The sequence below is a fragment of the Nyctereutes procyonoides genome, unplaced genomic scaffold (genome assembly GCF_905146905.1).
Source record: "Nyctereutes procyonoides isolate TBG_1078 unplaced genomic scaffold, NYPRO_anot_genome, whole genome shotgun sequence".
NCBI lineage: Eukaryota > Metazoa > Chordata > Mammalia > Carnivora > Canidae > Nyctereutes > Nyctereutes procyonoides.
In genome coordinates, this window is record NW_026575146.1 from 72,510,207 (window position 1) to 72,530,311 (window position 20,105).

The 20,105-nt window shown below is 48.5% G+C and overlaps 1 protein-coding gene across 6 annotated transcripts in view; it reads right to left on the reverse strand.

The window, feature by feature from the left end:
* Positions 1–20,105, reverse strand: part of MYH14 (myosin heavy chain 14) — a 99,880-nt gene that overhangs the window by 7,441 nt on the left and 72,334 nt on the right. For all 6 annotated transcript variants that reach the window (XM_055310862.1, XM_055310857.1, XM_055310858.1 and 3 more), the window contains 11 exons: positions 19,794–19,938; positions 18,775–18,981; positions 14,824–14,928; positions 14,577–14,729; positions 13,483–13,731; positions 10,573–10,785; positions 8,232–8,444; positions 7,275–7,436; positions 5,484–5,612; positions 4,822–4,910; positions 4,612–4,735 (listed from right to left, as the gene is read on the reverse strand). In XM_055310862.1, coding sequence (XP_055166837.1) covers positions 4,612–4,735; positions 4,822–4,910; positions 5,484–5,612; positions 7,275–7,436; positions 8,232–8,444; positions 10,573–10,785; positions 13,483–13,731; positions 14,577–14,729; positions 14,824–14,928; positions 18,775–18,981; positions 19,794–19,938 — 1,789 coding nt within the window. The remainder of the gene's footprint in view (positions 1–4,611; positions 4,736–4,821; positions 4,911–5,483; positions 5,613–7,274; positions 7,437–8,231; positions 8,445–10,572; positions 10,786–13,482; positions 13,732–14,576; positions 14,730–14,823; positions 14,929–18,774; positions 18,982–19,793; positions 19,939–20,105) is intronic.

Sequence of the window (20,105 nt, forward strand, 5' to 3'; positions counted from 1 at the left end):
CAGAACTAAACTAGCTCCCTTGATAAATGTCTTATGAACTGAATGCTCGTGTCCCCCCAGATTTCCTATGTTGAAGTCCTAACCCCATTATGGTGGTATCTTGGGATGAGCCTTTGGGAGGTAATTAGGGTTAGATGAGGCAACGAGGGTGGGACCCCCATGATGGCATTAGTGCCCTTATAAGGAGCCTCCAGGGAGTGCTCTAATTTCTGCATAGGCACACACATGGTGGTTGTCTCCAAGCCAAAAGAGGTGCTATCCTCAGAATAAAATTTAGCTCATTGGCATCTTGATCTTGGACTCCCAGCTCACAGAACTGTGAGAAATAATTGTCTGTTGTGTGATCCCCCACCCCATCCCCCCAATTGCTATCTGTGGTATTTTGTTATGGCAGCTTTAGCAGATTAGGGCATGGTATGATCAGATGCTCCACGTTCCTCTTGTTCATTTCCTGTCTCCAATCTGCAATTGGCCATTTGTAAAGAAGCTCCGGTTTCTTTGAGCAGGAGATGGAATTCTGGACCACAAACCTGGGTAGCAGGGATTGCTCACCACTGCTGGATTGGTTCTTGTTCTTAGGCCTGATGAGCAGAAATAGTCCCTGTGAACAAGTCCCAGTCAAATTCAGAGCCACAGGGTTCTCTTTGGTTTTAATTTCACCTCTGCCCACGACACATCTACATTTAGGTGCTCACATGGTTATGGACGCGGGTGGCAACAGAATGCAAAGATCGTGTCTTTTCTCTTGTGCTTTATTCCATGGGATGGTCTCAGAAAACACAATGCGAATTACCAATATAATTACTCAATATAGTAATACAATTTTTTTTCTTGTTTGCCCATTCTCTTAATTTAAAAATAGTTGCACTGCACACAACTGAACAGATATCCATTGCCTTTCTTACTCCTTTTCAGCCTTTACTCCATCTTAGAACAGTGAGCAGACTGCATGTTCATTATGCTCTCACACTGGAGAATCACCAGAACCTGGGGCTCTGGGCAGCGGCCCTCAGACATATCAAGCCTCAGAACCCAGAGGGTTTGTTAAAACACATTGCTGGGCCTCACTTCTGGCATTCCTCACTCACTTTGGCTTGGCTGAGGCCAGAGAACTTCCGTTCCCAGCAAGTTCCCAGGTAATTCTGATGCTGCCAGCCTTGGAGCCACTTTGAGAACCACCTCTGTCATAGATTCTTCAGGAATCACTTGTGGGAACATGGCCCCCCAGCTGCTGCATGCTGACAACTCGTCTGTGTCCTTTATGCTTGGAAGGAAGTCTTGCTGGATGCAAAATCCACAGCTCACATCTTTCTCTGCGAATCTTAACTATATCCTCCCATTTTCTTGCAGCACGAAATCTTGCTCTCAAAAATCTGATGAAAATCTAATTTCCTGGGCAGCCCGGGTGGCTCAGTGGTTTAGCGCCACCTTCGGCCCGGGGTGTGATCCTGGAGACCTGGGATCGAGTCCCATGTTGGGCTCCCTGCATGGAGCCTGCTTCTCCCTCTGCCTGTGTCTCTGCCTCTCTTTCTCCATTGTCTGCCTGTGTCTCTCATGAATAAATAAATAAATCTTAAAAAAAATCTAATTTCCTTTTCCTTGTAGATCACGTGCTCATTTTTTCCTAGATGGTTAAGGATAGCCACTCCCCAACCCCCCCCCCCAACTTGTGCAGTTTTACTAGCATCTGTCTTGATATTGGTTTTGATGGGTCATTATATTCTGTGTACACAGTGTGCTCTTCTAGTATGTAGCTTTCAGCTATATTATTTCAGGAAATTTCTTGTATTATTCTCTCAGGTTTGGTCTATCCCCCTGCCTGGGTCTTCTTCGTTGGAGACTCCCATTACCATATGTTGGATCTTCTTTGCTTCTCTTCAATATTTGCTATTTTCTTATAAATCCCTTTTTGTGTCTTTTAAAATTTCACTTTGATTTTTTTAAAGATTTATTTATTTACTTAGAAAGAGAGGGAATGCATGCATGCACAGAGGGGAAGGGTAGCGGGAGGAGAGAGTCCCAAGAGGACTCTGTGCTGAGTATAGAGACTGATGTGGGGCTTGATCCTAGGACCCTGAGATCATGACCTGAGCTGAAGTCAGACAGCTAACCCACTGAGCCACCTAGGCGCACCCCACCCCCATTTTGATTTTTAAAGACGTTCTCCTTTTCATCAACAACAAAGGATGCAGGTTGGTTATGTCATATCATTCCTTGTATGCTTGTAGAATCCTATGCTCCCTTCACCAGAGCATGGATTGGCTTACTTACCTCATTTCTAATGAGCACGTAGCACTGTTTTAGGTACTGGGGATAGAGTAGTGATCATAAGACAGAAGCCCTACTCTTGAGGTACTTACGTTATTTTTTTTTTAAAGAGTTTATTTATTCACGAGAGACACAAAGAGATAGAGGCAGAGACACAGGCAGGAGAAGCAGGCTCCATGCAGGGAGCCTGACGTGGGACTCGATCCTGGGTCTCCAGGATCACACCCTGGGCCGAAGGCAGCGCTAAACCGCTGAGTCACCAGGGCTGCCCTTTTTTTTTTTTTAAGTAGCTTTCCACACCTAGCATGGAGCCCAACAGGGGACTTGAACTCACCACCCCGAAATTGAGACTGAACCAAGATCAAGAGTCAGATGCTTAATCAACTGAGCCATTCAGGTGCCCCTCAAAGTGCTTACATTCTGTTGGGGAGATGGACAGCAGACAAACAGGTAAGTATATAATATAGTGCCAGGTAGCAGTAAGTGATCTGAAGGAGATTAAAGCAGAAAGAATGGAGGGTAATTGTGGGAGAAAGGGTGGCTGTTTCACCCAGGGTGGTCAGGGAAGGCTCTTCTGAAGGAACGAGATATGGGTGGTCTCATGTAAGAGCTTTCTCTCAGTAGGTGGGAATAGCAAAAGGAAAGGCCCTGAGGTAGGAATAAACTTGGCAGAGTCAAGGAATAGCGAGAAGGCTGGTGTGGATAGAGCAGAGTCAACCAGGGATGACAAAGGGTTAGATATAAGGTCTGAGCTGCCCTTGGCCAGGGACTAGAGTGTGCAACCTTTATGACTGGGCTTTCATTCTGAGTGAGGTCATCATTCTGGAGTACGATTGCCTCTCCTACTGGTCTAGGTTCTCTGCAAGGGCTGAGCTGGGGTCTTACTCTTCTCTGAATCCTGACAGCAGTGACAGGACATGGCTCCTGAGAGGCCTCAAAATGTGTCTTTAAAAATTGGGACACCTGGGTGGGTGGGTCAGTGGTTAAGTGTCTGCCTCTGGCTCAGCGCATGATCCCGTGGTTCCAGGGTCGAGTCTCACACTGGGCTCCCTGCATGGGGCCTGCTTCTCCCTCTATGTCTCTGCCTTTCTCTCTCTCTCTCTCATGAATAAATAAATACAATCTTTAAAAAAAATTAATGAGAGGCACCTGGGTGGCTCAGTCAGTGAAGTGTCTGACTCTTAATTTTGGCTCAGGTCATGACCTCAGGGACGGGGGATCAAGCCCATGGTGGGAATGGAACCTGCTTAAGATTCTCTCTCCTTCTCTCCCTGTCTCTTCCCACCATCCCCCTCTTTCACACATGCTCACATGTTCTCTCTCTCAAATTAAAAAAAAATTAATTAAATAGTGGTGACATGTGTCTCTCTCTCTCTGGAAATCCCATCCCTCCATTGTCTGCCTGACAAACTCTTTTTTTCTTTTTTTAAAATATTTTATTTATTTATTCATGAGAGACAGAGAGAGAGAGAGACAGAGAGAGAGAGAGAGAGGCAGAGACACAGGCAGAGGGAGAAGCAGGCTCCATACAGGGAGCCCGACATGGGACTCAATCTCAGGTCTCTAGGATCATGCCCTGGGCTGAAGGTGGCGCTAAACCTCTGAGCCACCCAGGCTGCCCTAAACTCTTAACTTTCTTCAAGACTTAAGATATCTCCTCCATCAGGAAGTCTTCCCTGATAGCCCCTTAACCTCCAGGCTTGGGTCAGTATTCTCTTCACAGTGTCCTGTGCTTCCTCCATTTTCATTTATACTTCTGTATTGGGATAGTCTGTCTCCTTAAAGGCAGAGACCTGGAATGATCCATCACCAGGTCCCCAACACCCCACAGAATAGGACCTGAGCCTCCAGAAGCTTCCAACAGTATTTATAAATAAATACACAAATGAAAATATGCTTTTCTGTCTGCCTAGGTTCTACTTATGCTTTCAAATCCCAGCAAATATCTCTCCTTCCACATATTTTATGATTTTTCCAGAGAGTTCTTTCCCTCCTTCCTTTCTCTCTACCTCTGTCTGTCTCTCTGCTGGGCCCCACATACTTCTATTATCACACATGCCACCCCACCCATAGACACTGAGTTCCAGGTCTATGTTCCCAGGGAACTCTGGAGGACAGAGACCCCACATAATTCATGTCTGGATCCAGCCCTTGAGAAGCTTCAGAAACACAAGTGAATGAATGCATCAGTGCCTACCCCCACCACCCTCAAAAACTCCTATTCAACCATGAAAACCCAAACTAGATATCCCCTTCTCCTTTACCTGTTGAATAAAAGGACTGAAGATTATGGTCCCAGGTCAGCAGAGGCCCAGGCCGTCAGGGGGTGACAGTTATGCTCACCTGCAGGAGCAGCTTGCGGTAGCGGTCATTGAGCAGCTCTGCATTGCTCTGCTCCTCCTCCAGCTCTTCTTCCATTTGACCCAGGCGCCCCTCCAGCTGACGCTTCTCTTCCAGAATAGCCGTCCTAAGGACAAGGGGAATAGGGGAGGGTGAGCAGGCCGAATGGCCAGGGTCCGGGCCCTGCCCCACACACTACAACTGGCCACTCACTTGCTAAGGCTGCCATTGGCCACCTCGTCTGCCATCTCATCCCGCTCCTGCTGGATTTGCCGCCGGGCACGATCTGAGGCGGCCAATTCCTGTGATAGAGAGGGGTGGTAGTCAGCAGTGGCGATGGGACCCTATCCTAGCATGGGACCTCCTTGCCCCTCACACCTCAGGTCTCTTGGCCTTGTCTTCAGTGCAAATGAACATCCCATCCCTGGGCAGCCTTGGAATGAAATTCTATCTACAGGCAGCCGTCTCCACAGAGCCCCTGACCCCACCACCTCTAGTTTCCCGGCTCCAGGCCCCTCCCCCTCCGCATGGCCTCACAGAGCTCAGCATCTCCTTTCAAACCTCCTGCTCCAGGCTCCCCCAGGCACCAGGCCTGACCCTCGGGCTCTCCTCACCTCCTCTGCCCCCTTACAACCCACAGCCCTATCCATGCCCACCCTTACTCTTGTGTCTGCATCCCCACCGCCCCAGCTCAGGCTTTATCCTCTCTCCAGCCTCCTTGACTCCAAGCTCCTCCTACTTTGCTCAGAATCCTCCCAGGGCTCCCTAGGGCCCTGGAGCCCAGCCTGTGGGCTCCGCCCCACCCCTTGCCTCCAATCCCCAGCGCCCCGCCCACCACCTACCCCTTCCCAGGGCCACGCCCATCCAGGCCTCACCTCCTGCAGCCGCAGCACCTCTGCCTCCAGCGCCTTGAGGCGCTTCTCATTCTCCCGGTTCTGACCAAAGATTTCCTCCCGGGAGCTGCGCGTCTCTTCCACCTCCCGCCACAGCTCCTTCATCTGGGTCTGGGCCGAACAAAGCATGTGAGCGGTGCAGCCGGGTGGTGGCTCACGGGGAAGCCCCTCCCCTCGCCTCCGCCCTGCGGGAGTGCTCCGGAGCTCCTCTGCCCCCGGAAAACAAGCAAAGCCCTGCAGCCGGCCCCAGCCCCTCCCCATCTCTGGGCCTCGGCTCCCTCCAGTTTATATAAGTAACACCTTAAAATTAAAAGTCAGCATGAAATGGGTGTAGTATTTGGACTCTGCAGTAATAATTATGCTGGCACACTCTTGCTGATCATTTACCGCGGGCCAGGCCCTTTTATGTACTGACTCCCTTAATCCTCACAACTCCAGCTAGTGGGGATTAGTTTCCTCCCCAGTGGACACATGGAGCAAATGAGGCGCAGAGAGGTTCCGCCATAAGCGGAGCGTGGTTAATGGCAGAGTCAGGACTTGAACCCAGGCCATCTGGCCTCAGAATTTACACTTCTAGTCACTTTACTATGCGGTCACACCACTAAGTGTGTAAAGATGCCAGTGTAAGGCTTTTCTCTTCAATAGCGCTTAAAGAAAAGTAAAACCCAAACTTGACGTCCATCACTATTAAAAAAAAAAAAACTCTGAAAGGATGGTGAGGATAGCGCTGGGGGTGGTACTAGCAGGATCATTGCTCTTATTAAGGATCATTGCTGTTATTAATATTATTACTTGCTTGATAATAACAGCTTTTCAGTGCAGGCACTTTTTCTCAGGGATGACATAATTGGTAATTTTTACTTTTTGGGGAGGGATCTTTTTATCCCCGTGTTGCTCACTGGGAAGATATAGCAAGGACATATGTTGTTTTACATTTTCTAGTGGCCACATTAACAAGGTAAAAAAAAAAAATGGCTGAAAGTAGTTTGAACACAATATTTTTATTCCGCCTGACCTATCCAAAATGTTATTTCCATTTACAATCACTATAAAAATTGAGATAGTTTACTGTTTTGTTTTGTTTTTTTGTACTAAGTCTTCAGAATCCAGCATGTGATTTGGATTTCAGCCCCACCACATCTTAGATGCCCAATAGCCACATGGGGCTGGCTGTATTGGACAGCCCAGTTCTATACCTTAAAAAAAAAAAATTAGACTTGGGACATCTGGGTGGTTCAGGGGTTGAGCATCTGCCTTTGGCTCAGGGTGTGATCCTGAGATCTCAGAGTCCCACACAGGGCTCCCTACATGGAGCCTGCTTCTCTCTCTCTCTGTCTCTCATAAATTTAAAAAAAAAAATTAGACTTTACACGGACACATCATTATCATGAAAGAAAAAAATTTTAAGTAATCTCTACTCCAGTCTGGGGCTGGAACTCTCGACCCAGAGATCAAGAGTCAGAAGCTCCACCAAATGAGCCAGCCGGGTACCTATTTCCCCCCACCCTCCAATTTATTTTAAACAACCAGGTATAGATTTCATATTAGGGGAGGAACCCTAAGGCATTTTCATCTCAAAAATTAAGTAAAATGAGGATATTGGACTCCAAAAAAAAAAAAAAAACCTAAGTATCCTAAGTAAAGGAAATAAAAAATATAAAAAGGAGCAAGTGAGCCTTTGGTGCTTGGATGTTTATAGAGCGGTGCAGAGGAGATGTGTGTGTGGGGGGAACAGCGGGACTGGCTCATGGTGGGCTTGAGCCCGGCCCCTACCTGCATCTTGCGGAGCTGCTTCACCGCTTCCTCCTTGCCCTGCACCCCCATCGCATTCTGGGCTCTCAAGTCCTCTACTTCAGCCTCCAGCTTCTTGCGGGCGGCCACAGCCAGGGCGCGTTGCTTGCGTTCCTCGTCCCGCTCCACCTCTGCATCCCTCAGCTGTGGGGAAGACAGAAGGGGTAGGCTCAGGGGACAAAGGTCCAGCCTCCCTCTACATGCTAGTGACCTAGATGTCCACCCACCAGCCCCTGTCCAGGCCAGCAGCGCCATTCCTCCTGTGCTCTGTCACCAGAGCCCTGGCTCTGGGCTTATCCTTCCCTGCCTTTGGTCCAGCCTCTGCTCTGCTCCCAACTGTCCCCTGCAGCCCATTCCCACACAGCTCCAGGTCTTTCTACATTCAGAGCTGCCCTGACCCTCCCATGCTCAGCACTCAGTGCCAGCCAGCTTCAGACCACAAGAAAGCCCTCCACTGGATGGGTCAGAAATGGATGCTACAGACCACAGGGAAGGGGGAATGAGTAAATGAATGAGGGAGGAAGGCTGTGGATAGAGGGGTGTAGATGAGCTGGTCCATGAGTGATGGATGAGCACTTGGGCAGGCTGGGGAAGTTGGGAGCGGCTGGGGAGAGGAAGTTGCTGGAAAGGGTTAGTTGGGCAAATGGAGAAGCTGGACACAGATGTGGCTGCAGAGAAGCGTTGGTTGGTGGGGGGGCTGTGTGTGGGTGGGGGGCTGGGTGAATGGTTCAGTGGTGATATCTGATCCAGGGCATGTCAGTCAGTGGGACATGTGTGTGGGTTCAGGGGTTATGGTGGGTGATGGCTGGGGAACAGGAAGGCCTTGGGAAGAAACACTGAGCAGCAGGTAGGTAAGACTTTCTTGTCTCCTCTTTTAGCCTCCGGGCACCAGAGCCCTCCCAGCTCGGTGGGCAGGCGCCCTCCAGCCTGGTCTCCTACCTGCTTGGCCAGCTGCCGCCGCCTCTCCTCGCCAGCCTCATCTCGGCTCTGCAGGTCGCGCTCGTGCTGCGCCTTGAGAGCCTGCACGGTCACTTCCAGCCGCAGCTTGGCGTCCTCGGCTGCCGTCAGCTCATCCTCCAGCTCGGTCACCTGTGCTCGCAGGTCATTGGCTGTCTGTTCTGCTGCCCGGCGGGATCGCTCCAGCTCATGCGCCTGGGGGGATGGGAAGGTGAGCTCTGGGCTCCCGGGTCTTGGGGAGGTGGGGGAGGGGGATCCTAGATCTCTCGGAGGACAGAGTGAAGGAAGCTTTAATGGACAAGCTGATGTGCACATTCTGGTTTGCTCATTCATTCACCATTGCCCAGGGCAGCTAGTTACTCTGTGTCTCCTGCCGAATCATCCTAAAACAATTCATTAATAACCGATGTGTGCAAGTTCTCTTATCTGCAGGCCCTGAGAATCTGGTTCAAGTGTTTGTTAGGCCAGCTGACTCTCACTCACAGTGGATTACTTCCTTGTGGGTTTTGAGATTTTTGCATCGTGAGCTGACTTCCCTGGAGCTTCAACTCTGGGAATCCTGTGCGGATCTGGGTTGGAGGAACATAGCTCCAGAGTTGAGTGTTGCTGTGTGTTGGACTCCCCAGGATAGTACCATTCCACCATCTACTGTGATTTTTTTTCTCAGCATGAGGGTTCCCAGAACTTCCGGGGAGTTGTAAATTAAAATCCTAAACACTGCTGGAAGACAGATTTGGGCTTATGAGTTCTGAGACCCCAAGTCCCGTGCCTGTGCTTCTCCTTTAACTGTCACCTTCTCAGAGGAACGTCCCTTGGCTTGTCCGGGCCTTTCTGTTATCCAAGCTGCTGCCCCGAGCCCCTCTCTGACTCAGCCTTAGTCACAACAGTCATTTAACATGAGCTTATGTGTCTTCTTATGCAACATCCACCCCCTACACTGGACTGTGAGTTTCATGGGGCAGGGACTGTATCTATGTGTCACTACTGCCCAAAGAACCTCATGGAAATTCTCATCAGTGACAGTGTCTACCTCCTGCCCTTGGAAGACGCCAACAGGTCTCCTTTCCTATTTGGCACCTGCCAATCAGTTTTGTTTACTGGAAGGAGTTAAATTTTCTCCCATCAACATCCTATTCGAACAAAGTAGGCCTTTTGGAGTAACCATGAATAACTTGACAGTTTTCCCGAAGGAGAGACCTTAGTAGTTTGAGCATGAGCTGGATTTTAACTCTGGTATCCCTGGGACTGCAGGCCAAGGGTATGTCATGGGGTTCAGGGGTTCCCTCCAGACTTGGCTGAAAGCTCCATCAGATCAACACCAGAGTGTGTGGAGAAGATAAAGCCCTTATCTGCTGTACCCATGAGAGTGTGTTGTTGGCAATAAGAAAGGGCACTGGAAGTGTGTCTGCTCAGAGCCTCACTGAAACACAAATCCTGTCAGTGCCTCCTATCATCAGTCAGGGTGGTGGGTATCCCTGGGCCTGTCCTTGCTGCTGCTCCATAAGTATATTTATTGGGCAGAATGGATACAATAGAGGGTGTGGTGGACCTTTCTAGAAGGCTGGGATGTGGGCTGAGTGAGTGGTGACTGAGGACTGGCCTAGGGGACTCCCTGTTGGCCCTGGGAGACTCATTGACCTGTGATTCAGGGGGGAAGAGAGAGACCTGGGGGGAGCCTCTATGTGTTCAGTGGGGTTGAGGGTGGCAAGGTGGGATGTCCTCACACTGGGTATGTGGTATGTGTGAGGGGATGTGTGTGATGTGTGAGGGGATATATGTGTGTGAGAAGGTATATGTGTATGTGATGTGTGTGGTATGTGTGAGGGGTATATGTGTGTGTGGTGTGTGTGCAGTATGTACACATGATGTGTGGTACATGTGTGGTGTGTGTGAGGAAATGTATGTGTGTGTGGTGTGTATGGTACGTGTGGTGTGTGCATGTGCATAGACTCATGTTTGGGGTGTGGTTCTCAGGTTGCACGTAGTGTGTAAATTCTCTTTATGTTCTCTGGAAGATTCTCCTCTTGTTATGCATGTGTATGTGAACATGCATGTTGAGGAATGGCTCTCCTTACTTCCTGCATGTGTGTATGAACATATGTGTCTGGTGGAAGATTCTCCTCATACTCTGTGTATGTTATGTGAGCATGTACGTTTGGTCAGCAGCTCTCCTATCATTCTGTGCTTGGCATGAACATGTAACTCTGATGGATGATTCTGTGATCCATGCATAAGAGCACACACGTGTGTCTGTGTCTCCCAACATCAGGTGTGCATGCAGTTGTCCACACGTGTGTCTTGTGGAGTGGGGGCCCCTGCTCACGTTCTTGCCGACGTCATCCTTACTGCTCAGCAGTGCTTCCATCTCTGCCCGCAGGGCCCGGTTCTGCCGCTCCAGCTCCTCACGTGCTTCCTGCTCCTCCTCCAGCGCCCGAGTCAGTGACAGGGTCCGAGCCTCGCGCTCCCGGCCCTCCGCCTCGACCCGCTCACGTTCCTCCACCGCCCGCAGGACAGCTGCCTTCTCCTCTGCCAGGAGCTTCCAGGTTGAGGGAGATGGGGTGGGGGAAATAGATTAGCTGAAAGGAGTGTACAAGTGGATGTGGAAGAGGGAGCAGCCAGGGACAGAGAGAGAGACAGACAGACAAAGGCAGAGACACAAGACGGAGGTAGAGGGATTAAAGTTGCAACTGTGTCCCTGACCAGCCCAGCTCTTGAATGGATCAAAGTGAGGAGCCCCTCATTCTAGAAGCCTGACAGAGGAAAGAGTGTTTCTTGCTCCTGGGGTAGTGGTACAAAAGACACGTATACCATTTTTACAATGTACTTCAACCTTTGTTGGCTTTTTTTTTAAGGCACAGAAATCAACAATAATAAAACTTACAAGATCTGACAAGGGGAAGAGAACAGGGATCATAGTCAAGAGAAAAACCAGTCCATGGAAACAGACCAACAGATGACCTCATCACTGGGATTTATCACGCAAGGACTATAGTTAAAGTCATAATCATAGTTAAGATTAGTAAATTTCAGGACCAGATGGATACAGTGGGTGAAGACCCAAGGTTATTTCAGGAGGGGTTTGAAACTAAAACAGAACCAACTAGAAAGGCCAGGACTGAAAAGCATGGTATCTGAAATAAAAAAGTCATTGGAGGAAACCGAAGCAGACTGGACACTTCAGAAGAACCAGTAAACTTGAAAGCAAGTTGACAGAAATGATCTAAATAGAGTAAAAAAAGGGGATCCCTGGATGGCTCAGTGGTTTAGCGCCTGCCTTTGGCCCAGGGCATCATCCTGGAGTCCCGGGATTGAGTACCCCATCAGGCTCCCTGCATGGAGCCTGCTTCTCCCTCTGCCTGTGTCTCTGCCTTTCTCTCTCTCTCTGTGTCTCTTATGAATAAATAAAATCTTTAAAAATAGATAAATAAATAGAGAAAGAAAGGAAGAAAGAAAGAAAGAAAGAAAGAAAGAAAGAAAGAAAGAAAAAAATAGCATCAATATTATGAAATGCTTGGAAATAAATCTGATAAAAAATGAGAAAGATGTACACTGAAAAGTACAAAAAGTAAAGGTGATGTAAATAAATGGGCACATCTACCACATCTCCAGGCCAGAAAACTAGGTATTGTTAGGATGTCAATTCTTCCCAGATTAATCTATAGATTCAATAAAATCCCAAATCAAGAGGATTTTCTTTCTGTGTGTAGAAACTGACAAACAGATTCTAAAGTACATGTGGAAATGAGAAGGACCTGGAAAAAGCAAAAGAACTTTGAAAAAGAAGAAAAAAAAATGGACAACTGACACTACCCGATTTTTAATATAAATGCAAAAATGAGTCAGTAAAGAGATTCTTTCAGCAGTGTCTGAACAATTCAATAGCCACGTATAAAAAATTAATTTGGAGCCATACTAGCACAATATAAACAAATTAACTCAAACTGGATCACAAACATATATATAAAACTGAAAAGTAGAAATTTCTGGAAAAAATATAAGAAACCTCTGTGACTGAGTTAGGTAAAGTCTCCTCAGACACAACACTAAAAACCACAGTCCACAAAGCAACAATTTAATAAACTGGACTTCATCAAAATTCAAACCTCCTGCTCTTTGAAAGACTCTAATGAAGAATTAAAAGGCAAGCCACAGACTAGATGAAATAGTTGCAAAATAATAGATCTGCTAAAGAACTTTTATTTACCATATATAAAGAACTTCCAATTCAATAATGAAAGAAACAACTCCCACCCCAAAAACAAAACAAAAAAGGGGAAACAACCTAATTTTAAAAAGTGGACAGAAGATTTGAACAGACACTTCACCAAAGAGGTATACATGGCAAATAAGCACATGAAAGACACTCAGTGTCATTGCTCATTAGGGAAATGTGAATTCAAACCACTACACCTTATTAGAAAGACTAAGGTTTTATCCATAAAAGGCAAAAACTAGAAATAACTCAAATGTTCAACAAGTTAATGGTTTTCAAAATGTGGTTTATCTATACAGGAATACTTGGCAGTTAAAAAAAAAGGAATACAAAAAAAAGGAATACATTATTATAAATTTTTTTAATTAAGTTTTCTCCATGCCCAATATGGAGCTCAAACTCATGAACCTAAAATCAATAATCACAAGCTCCACCAAGTGAGCCAGCCAGATGCCCTGAAGAATGAATTATTAATCCATGCAAAAACATGGATGAATCTCAAAATTATTCTGAGATTTATTTTTTAAGTTAATTTATTTATTCATGAGAGACACCGAGAGAGAGAGGCAGAGACATAGGCAGAGGGAGAAGCAGGCTCCACGCAGGGAGCCTGATGTGGGACTCGATCCCAGGACTCCAGGATCACGCCCTGGGCTGAAGGCAGGCGCTAAACCGCTGAGCCACCCAGGGATCCCCTGCATCAGGCTTTGTGCTGAGCGTAGAGTCTGCTTGAGGTTCTCTCCCACCCACCCTCTCCCTGCTCATACACGAGTTCCCTCTCTTAACAAAAACAACAAAAAAAGTGGGTACTACCAATAATTATTTTGGGACAGGAGACATAAACCAGGATGGATGAGGGGTTCCTATTTTACAGAGGCATAGAGGGAAGAAGCATCTTGCCCTAGGGTCCCCCCAGGTTCATAGTGGAGCCTGACATCTCCTCCTCCTGACTGCACACAATGACCATGGGGGCACCAGTGAGCATCCTGACTGCCCACCGGGTTGGGTGAGGTGCCCTACCTGGTCGAACTTGCGCTGCTTCTTCTCCAGTGTGCTCACGAGCTGCCGCTGCTGCTCCAGGTCCACGGTGGCATCGTCCAGCTCCTGCCGCAGCTGGCGGCGGCCCCGCTCCAGCCGCTCCACCGCCTCAGTTTTTTCTGCCAGGCGCAGGCTTAGGGCCTCAGCCTCACGGGCTGCCCGGCGCCGGGCCTCCTCTCCTGCTTCCAGGGCTCCTGCCTCCTCCTCCTGGCGCCGCCGCCACTCTGAGAGCTGGGGGTGGGGCATGGGATGAGGAGAAAGGGTGGGTGGCTGTCATGGCTGTGACCAGACCAAGGTAGTGCCCTACTTCCCAGACAAGGAGCCTGAGGCCTGAGGAGAAAAGGGACTCGTTGTACTGGGTTCTTCTGCTTTGGAGTAGGCTTGAGGTTGTGAGTTCTATGAACCTCAGCTTCTTCAGGAGATGAAAATTACTCCCGTCAGGACCCAGAAGATGAATCAGACCCGGATTCCACCCTGGGGAGGACTCCATTCTGATGGGGGAGACTGAGCATCAAGGCCAGGGTGGTGGAGGCTAAGGGAGAAGCAGCATGGCAGCCATGGGAACCCACAGGAGGAATTTAGAATCTGTTCAGAACATTCAAGAGAGACTTCCTGGAAGAGGGGGCATTTGAGATGGATCTTGAAGTATGCATAGAAGCTGCCAGTTGAAGAAGGATATTTAGAGGCATGCAGTCATCACTCATTCATTCAACAGACATTTCTCCAGGCCTCCTATATGCCAGGCACTAGGTTGGCCTGTGTTGAAGACCAAGACCTAACTTTGATGGGTTCCACTTTCAAGGAGCTCCCATTCTGGTGTGTGTGGGGACCCATGGGCAGAGAGAGTTCCAGCCCAAGGTGATTGGAAGGGGGATGAGAATACAAAGGGCTTGGGAGCTCAGAGTGGGGTGGTGAAGGGCAGGCTGTGGCTGAGGGAGAGTCAGAGACAAGAATGGGGGTCTCCCGAGGGTCCGGCCTAGGACTGGGTAGGCAATGGGGCCATCCCTGAGCTGAGGAACCCAGAGGAGTGGGTTGGGACTGGAGGCCCCACCAGGTCTCCCTCCAGGACTGCTCACCTGGGCCTGGGCGGTCTGTAGCTCGCGGCCTGCCCGCTCCCTGGCGGCTGCCTCCTCCTCCAGCTGTTCCCGCAGCCCCGCCACTTCAGCCTCCAGGGCTCGCGCCTTGGACCCCAAGGCCAGCTTCGCCCTACTCTCCTCCTGAAGCATCTCCTACAGGTGGTGGAGGAAATGGAGATAAGGTGAAGGCAGAGGGTGGAGAGCCATGGTGGGGGCAGTGCTGGGGGTTGAGGGGAGCGGGCCTCACCTGAGCGTCATGTAGCTGGGCCTCTGAGCTGCTCAGCTCCTTGCTCAGCCGGATGGCTCTGGACTCGGCCTCACTCAGGGCCCCGGACACATTCTCCAGTTCAGCCTGCGGGGAAGGGGCACCTTCCAATGGTGACTTCCACCTGGCTGCCCCCAGCCACTCCATCCCCTCCAGTCCCTACCACACCAGGCTGGTGGGGATGGCAAGTAGGGCAGCTGCTATAGAAAACAGCCCAGTGGTTCCTCAAACACTGAAACACAGAGTCTCCTTATGGCCCAGCAATTCGCCTCCTAGGCATGGACCCAAGAGAACTAAAGACCTATGTCTATGCAAAATCTTGTATGGGAATGTCCAGGGAGCACCATTCACCACAGCTGAAAGGTGCGAATAGCCTACCTGTCCATCAGCTGATGTGCAGATGAACAAAATGTGGCATAGCCAAATGATGGAATATTATTTGACAGGACAAAGGAATGAATCTGACATGTGCTACAGCACGGGAGAACCTTGAAAACATGATTGCTGGGTGCAAGTAGCCAGACCCAAAAGGACAGATATCATGAGTCCACCGATGTGAAATGCCCAGGATAGGGAATCTAAAGAGATAGGAAGGAAATTTGTGGTTGTGGGGGGAGGGGGGGTAATGGGGGGAAGGCTGGGGAATGGTAGCTGAAGAATACAGTATTTCTTCCAGGGGGTGATGAAAATGTTCTAAAATTAGATTAAGGTGATGGCTATACAACTCTAGGAATGCACCAAAAACCAATGAATTGTACACTCTAGATGGGTGAACTATACAGCATATGAGGGTTTTTTTTAAAGATTTTATTTATTTATTCATGAGACACACACAGAGAGAGAAAGAGAGAGAGGCAGAGACACAGGGAGAGGGAGAAGCAGGCTCCATGCAGGGAGCCTGACATGGGACTCGATCATGGGACTCCAGGATCACGCCCTGAGTCAAAGGCAGATGCTCAACTGCTGAGCCACACAGGCATCCGTATAGGAGTTCTTTTTTTAAAAAAAATATTTTATTGGGACGCCTAGGTGGCTCAGTGGTTGAATGTCTGCCTTTGGTTCAAGGCATGATCCTGGGGTCCCAGGATCGAGTCCCACATCAGGCTCCCTGTGGGGAGTCTGCTTCTCCCTCTGCCTATGTCTCTGCCTCTCTCTGTGTCTCTCATAAATAAATAAAATCTTTAAAAATATATTTTATTTATTTATTTGAGAGAGACAGATAAAGAATGCATGAGCAGGGGAGGGGGAGGGGCAGAGGGAAAAGCAGACTCCTCAAGGAGCAGGGAGCTCAATGTGGGACTCAATCCTAGAACCCCAAAATCATGACCTGAGCCCAAGGCATATGCTTCACTGACTGAGCCACCCAGGGGCCCCCAGCATATGAGTTCTATTTCAACAAAGCAATTTCCCTCCCCCACCAAAAGTTTTCACAATGATCCTGGCCTCACATTTCTTCCCAGTGGGAATCGGGTAACAGCTCACCACCTCCTTCCCCCAGACTGTCATCTCCAGGAGGGTAGTTCCTCATCTGTTTTGTTCCCTGCTATGTCCCCAAGGCCCAGGAAAGGGCCTGGCACATAGTAGGTGCTCAGGAAATGTTTGTGGGATGAGAGTCTCTGGTGTTGTCTTGCCCTGGACCACCTGTTCTCCCTTTCTGGGGTTCACTTAGGGAACAAGGTTGGGTTCAAATTCCAGCTGGTAAGAAAATTTATCTTGGAAATGAGACAAGAAGATAACCAGGTATCCTTCTCCCTCCCCTCCCCAGTCTCTATCAGATTAGGAGGCATATGTGACCAGTTTATCTCATTATTAGCCATGTTAAATTTGAGTATTTCATTCAGCAGCCAGAGTTCTCCATTGTATAAGTACTTTTCTCTCTTTGTATCTATCTATCTATCTATCTATCTATCTATCTATCTATCTATCTATTTTAAAGAACTTTATTATTATTATTTTTAAAGATTTTACTTATTTATTCATGAAAGACACAGAGAAAGAGGCAGAGACATAGGCAAAGGCAGAGGGAGAAGCAGGCTCAATGCAGGGAGCATGATGCGGGACTCAATCCGGGGTCTCCAGGATCATGCCCTGGGCAGAAGGCAGACATTTAACCACCGAGTCACCAGGTATCCCTGTATTTATTTATTTATGTATTATTTCTTTCTTTTTAGGTAATCTTCACACATAACATGGGGCTCAAACTCATGACCCCAAGGTTAAGAGTCACATTCTCTACTGATTGAGCCATCCAGGCGCCTCAAGCTAGGTGTCTTTCTGACATCATAGAACAAGACTGTCTAACCAGCCCACCACAGGTTCACCTTATTCTCCAGGGGAAGGAAGCCCACTGGTTTCACACACCAACCCTATGAGGTGATACTATTACTATTCCCAGTTTACATAAAGGAAGCTGACACAGAAAAGTTAGGAAATTTGCCCAAGATCACACAGCTACCAGAAGAGGGACTGAGCCAGGGCTGTGCTGTCCAATACGGTAGCCACCAGCCATATGTGGCTACTTACATTTAAAAACTAAAATTAAATAAAAGTAAAAATACACCACCTCAGCTGTGTTTGCTACATTTTCAACGTTCAGTGGCTGGATTGCGCAAATATAGAACATTTCCATCACTGAAGAAACTTCTAGTGCTGGCTGGAACTCCTACTGCCAACCACCAAATTCTACTTCTAGTGTCACTTTCATTTGTGTCATACGTAAAATGTTTACTAGTGACCACTAGGTAGCATGATTTCATCTGGGGCAGATCCTGGCTGCCCCCCCACCCCCACCCCCGCTGCCCTTTAATCCACTCTTTCTGGTCCCACTATGATAGTCTATTCACTAGGCCCATGGCTATCAGCTGGAAACTACATTTCCCAGCCTCCCTTGCAGTTAGTTGTGGTCATTTGATCATGTGATGACAACCAAAGGAATACAAACAAAGTGATATAAGCAAGTTTACCACTTCCTCTCTTTCCCCCTTCCTAAGCAGGGGCACAGATGTACCCATAACCCAGATTTGAGTCTGAAGATGAGGGCAATGCTCTCAGGGATGGTGGCGTGACAAGAACAAGGAACCTGGATTTTGAGTGACCTCATGGAGCATAGTATCCTACCAGCTTCCACTGCTTACCCTGAGTCTCTTTCTCAACAGGGAGACACAGGTCTTTATTAAAGCTGATGGATTATGGGGGTGCCTTTGGTTATATCGCAACTTTTACACTAATACGCTATTTTAATCTGGAAACTAAAAACTGTAATGATGTTTTCCCCTGGAGGAGCTGGACAATTAAAAATCATTCTTCCTGGGGCACCTGGCCAGCTCAGTTGGTAGAACATTTGACTCTTGATCTCAGGGTTGTGAGTTTGAGCCCCATGTTGGGTGTAGAGATCACTTAAAATATTTTTTAAAATTATTTTTTTAAAGTAGTTTTTTCCTTCATCCGTTCTGCTTCTTTGTATTCTCAGTAATGTTGGCCATTTAAAGAAACATAAAATTAAAACTTAAAAGTCCACATTTTTTTAACAGTAATGGTATGATATCATCCCTACAGTATTCCATGTGTTCACACTGGACTTTTCTAATCAGAATCCAGATTATTTAAGGCTTCTAGGAGAGTGGGGAGTCATGGTAGGGTTAAGAGCTACAGGGTCAGGTAAGCCTGGGTTCGAGTTTTGGTTCTGAGGGGTCTAAGACAATCTGCTTCACTTTGCTGGGCTTCAGTTTTCTCATATGTAAAAGGGGAACAATATTAGTACTTCCTTAAAAGGAGAGTCAGGTAGATTTAGGGAAATACATAGGATATTTGGTGTATAGTAATTGCTCACTGAATACTAGCTCTTCATGTGTGATCATGTTGGAAGAGTTGGAAGGGCTGCTGTGGACCAAACGGAAGCCCAGAGAGGGTTCCTGCCCAGGCCGCCCCACTCACCTGGGCTCGCTGAAGCTTCTCAGCAGCCTCGGCTCGTGCCCGCTCCCCGTCGCCAGCCCGGCCCTGAACTTCCTGCAGCTGTGACTCCAGGCGGCGTCTCCGCTGCTCGCCCTCGTGACGTGAGGCCTGCAGGCTGCTCAGCTCCGACCGTAGCTCAGACACTTCAGTCTCCAGGGCCAACCGGGTCTTCTCCCATGTACCTTTGCTCTGGCAAGTGACAGAGACCAGTAAAGAAGTATACTTTCCCCCTCAACCAGAGCAGGCATATTCCTGCCTCAGGGCCTTGGCACTGGCTATTCTCTTTGCCTGGGACTCCTCACTGGTCCTTAAAATACTCAGACACATTTCTGCCTCAGGGCCTTTGGACTGGCTTTTCTCTCTGCCTGGAACACATTTCCCTGTGACACTAGATGGCTCACTCCTTACTTCCTTTAGTCTTCTACTCAAATGTGCTTCGTGATGTCTCTTTTTGAAGTCACAACCCCTCAACCCTGACTCTGCTGCCCCTTTGTTTATTGTTGTTTTCCCAGAGCTTTTTTTTTTCTAAAGATTTTATTTATTCATGAGAGACGTACAGAGAGAGAGGCAGAGACATAGGCAGAGGGAGAAGCAGGATCCATGCAGGGACCCTGATGTGGGACTGGATCCTGGGACTCCAGGGTCACTCCCTGAGCCGAAGGCAGACGCTCAACCGCTGAGCCACCCAGGCATCCCTCCCAGAGCATTTATTACCCCAATATACATGAGGAATGGGTTGCTATTTAGCCTTTGGCTTGCCTGGTAACATGTGAACTCCACAACGGAAGGGGATATGGGTTGTTTTGCACACTGCTGGGTCCCCAGACCATCCTGGGGACATAGTATTTTCCCCATGTTTGCAGAATGGAAGGTGAACCAAGGACATGGATACACAAGGAAAGAACTCCAGAAATAGGAGCTAGCCTAGAACCAGTCAGAGGCACGTCCTCCTGCATCCTGCCTTCCGCCCCCCAGAACCCCCCATTCCTGTCCCAACCCACCCTCCGGGCCTGTTCCAGTTGCTCCGCCAGCTCGCCCAGTGCCTGCCCGTGGCGCTGCCTCAGCTCCTGCACCGCCACTTCGTGAACACGCGTCTCCTCTTCCAGAGCCTTCTTCAACTCTGTCACTTCCTGTTCCCTCTTGGACCTTTTGTAGAGGGAGCATGATTTCAGAATAGAGAAAGGCAGGGACTTTGGGGGTGGTCCTCCTGACATTTGGGTATGCCTCCTTCAAGAATGAGGACCTCACTCTACATTTCTAAGGGAACTGGGTGGGAAGTGAGGGAACAATGCGGCTTTAAGGGTGAACTCCTA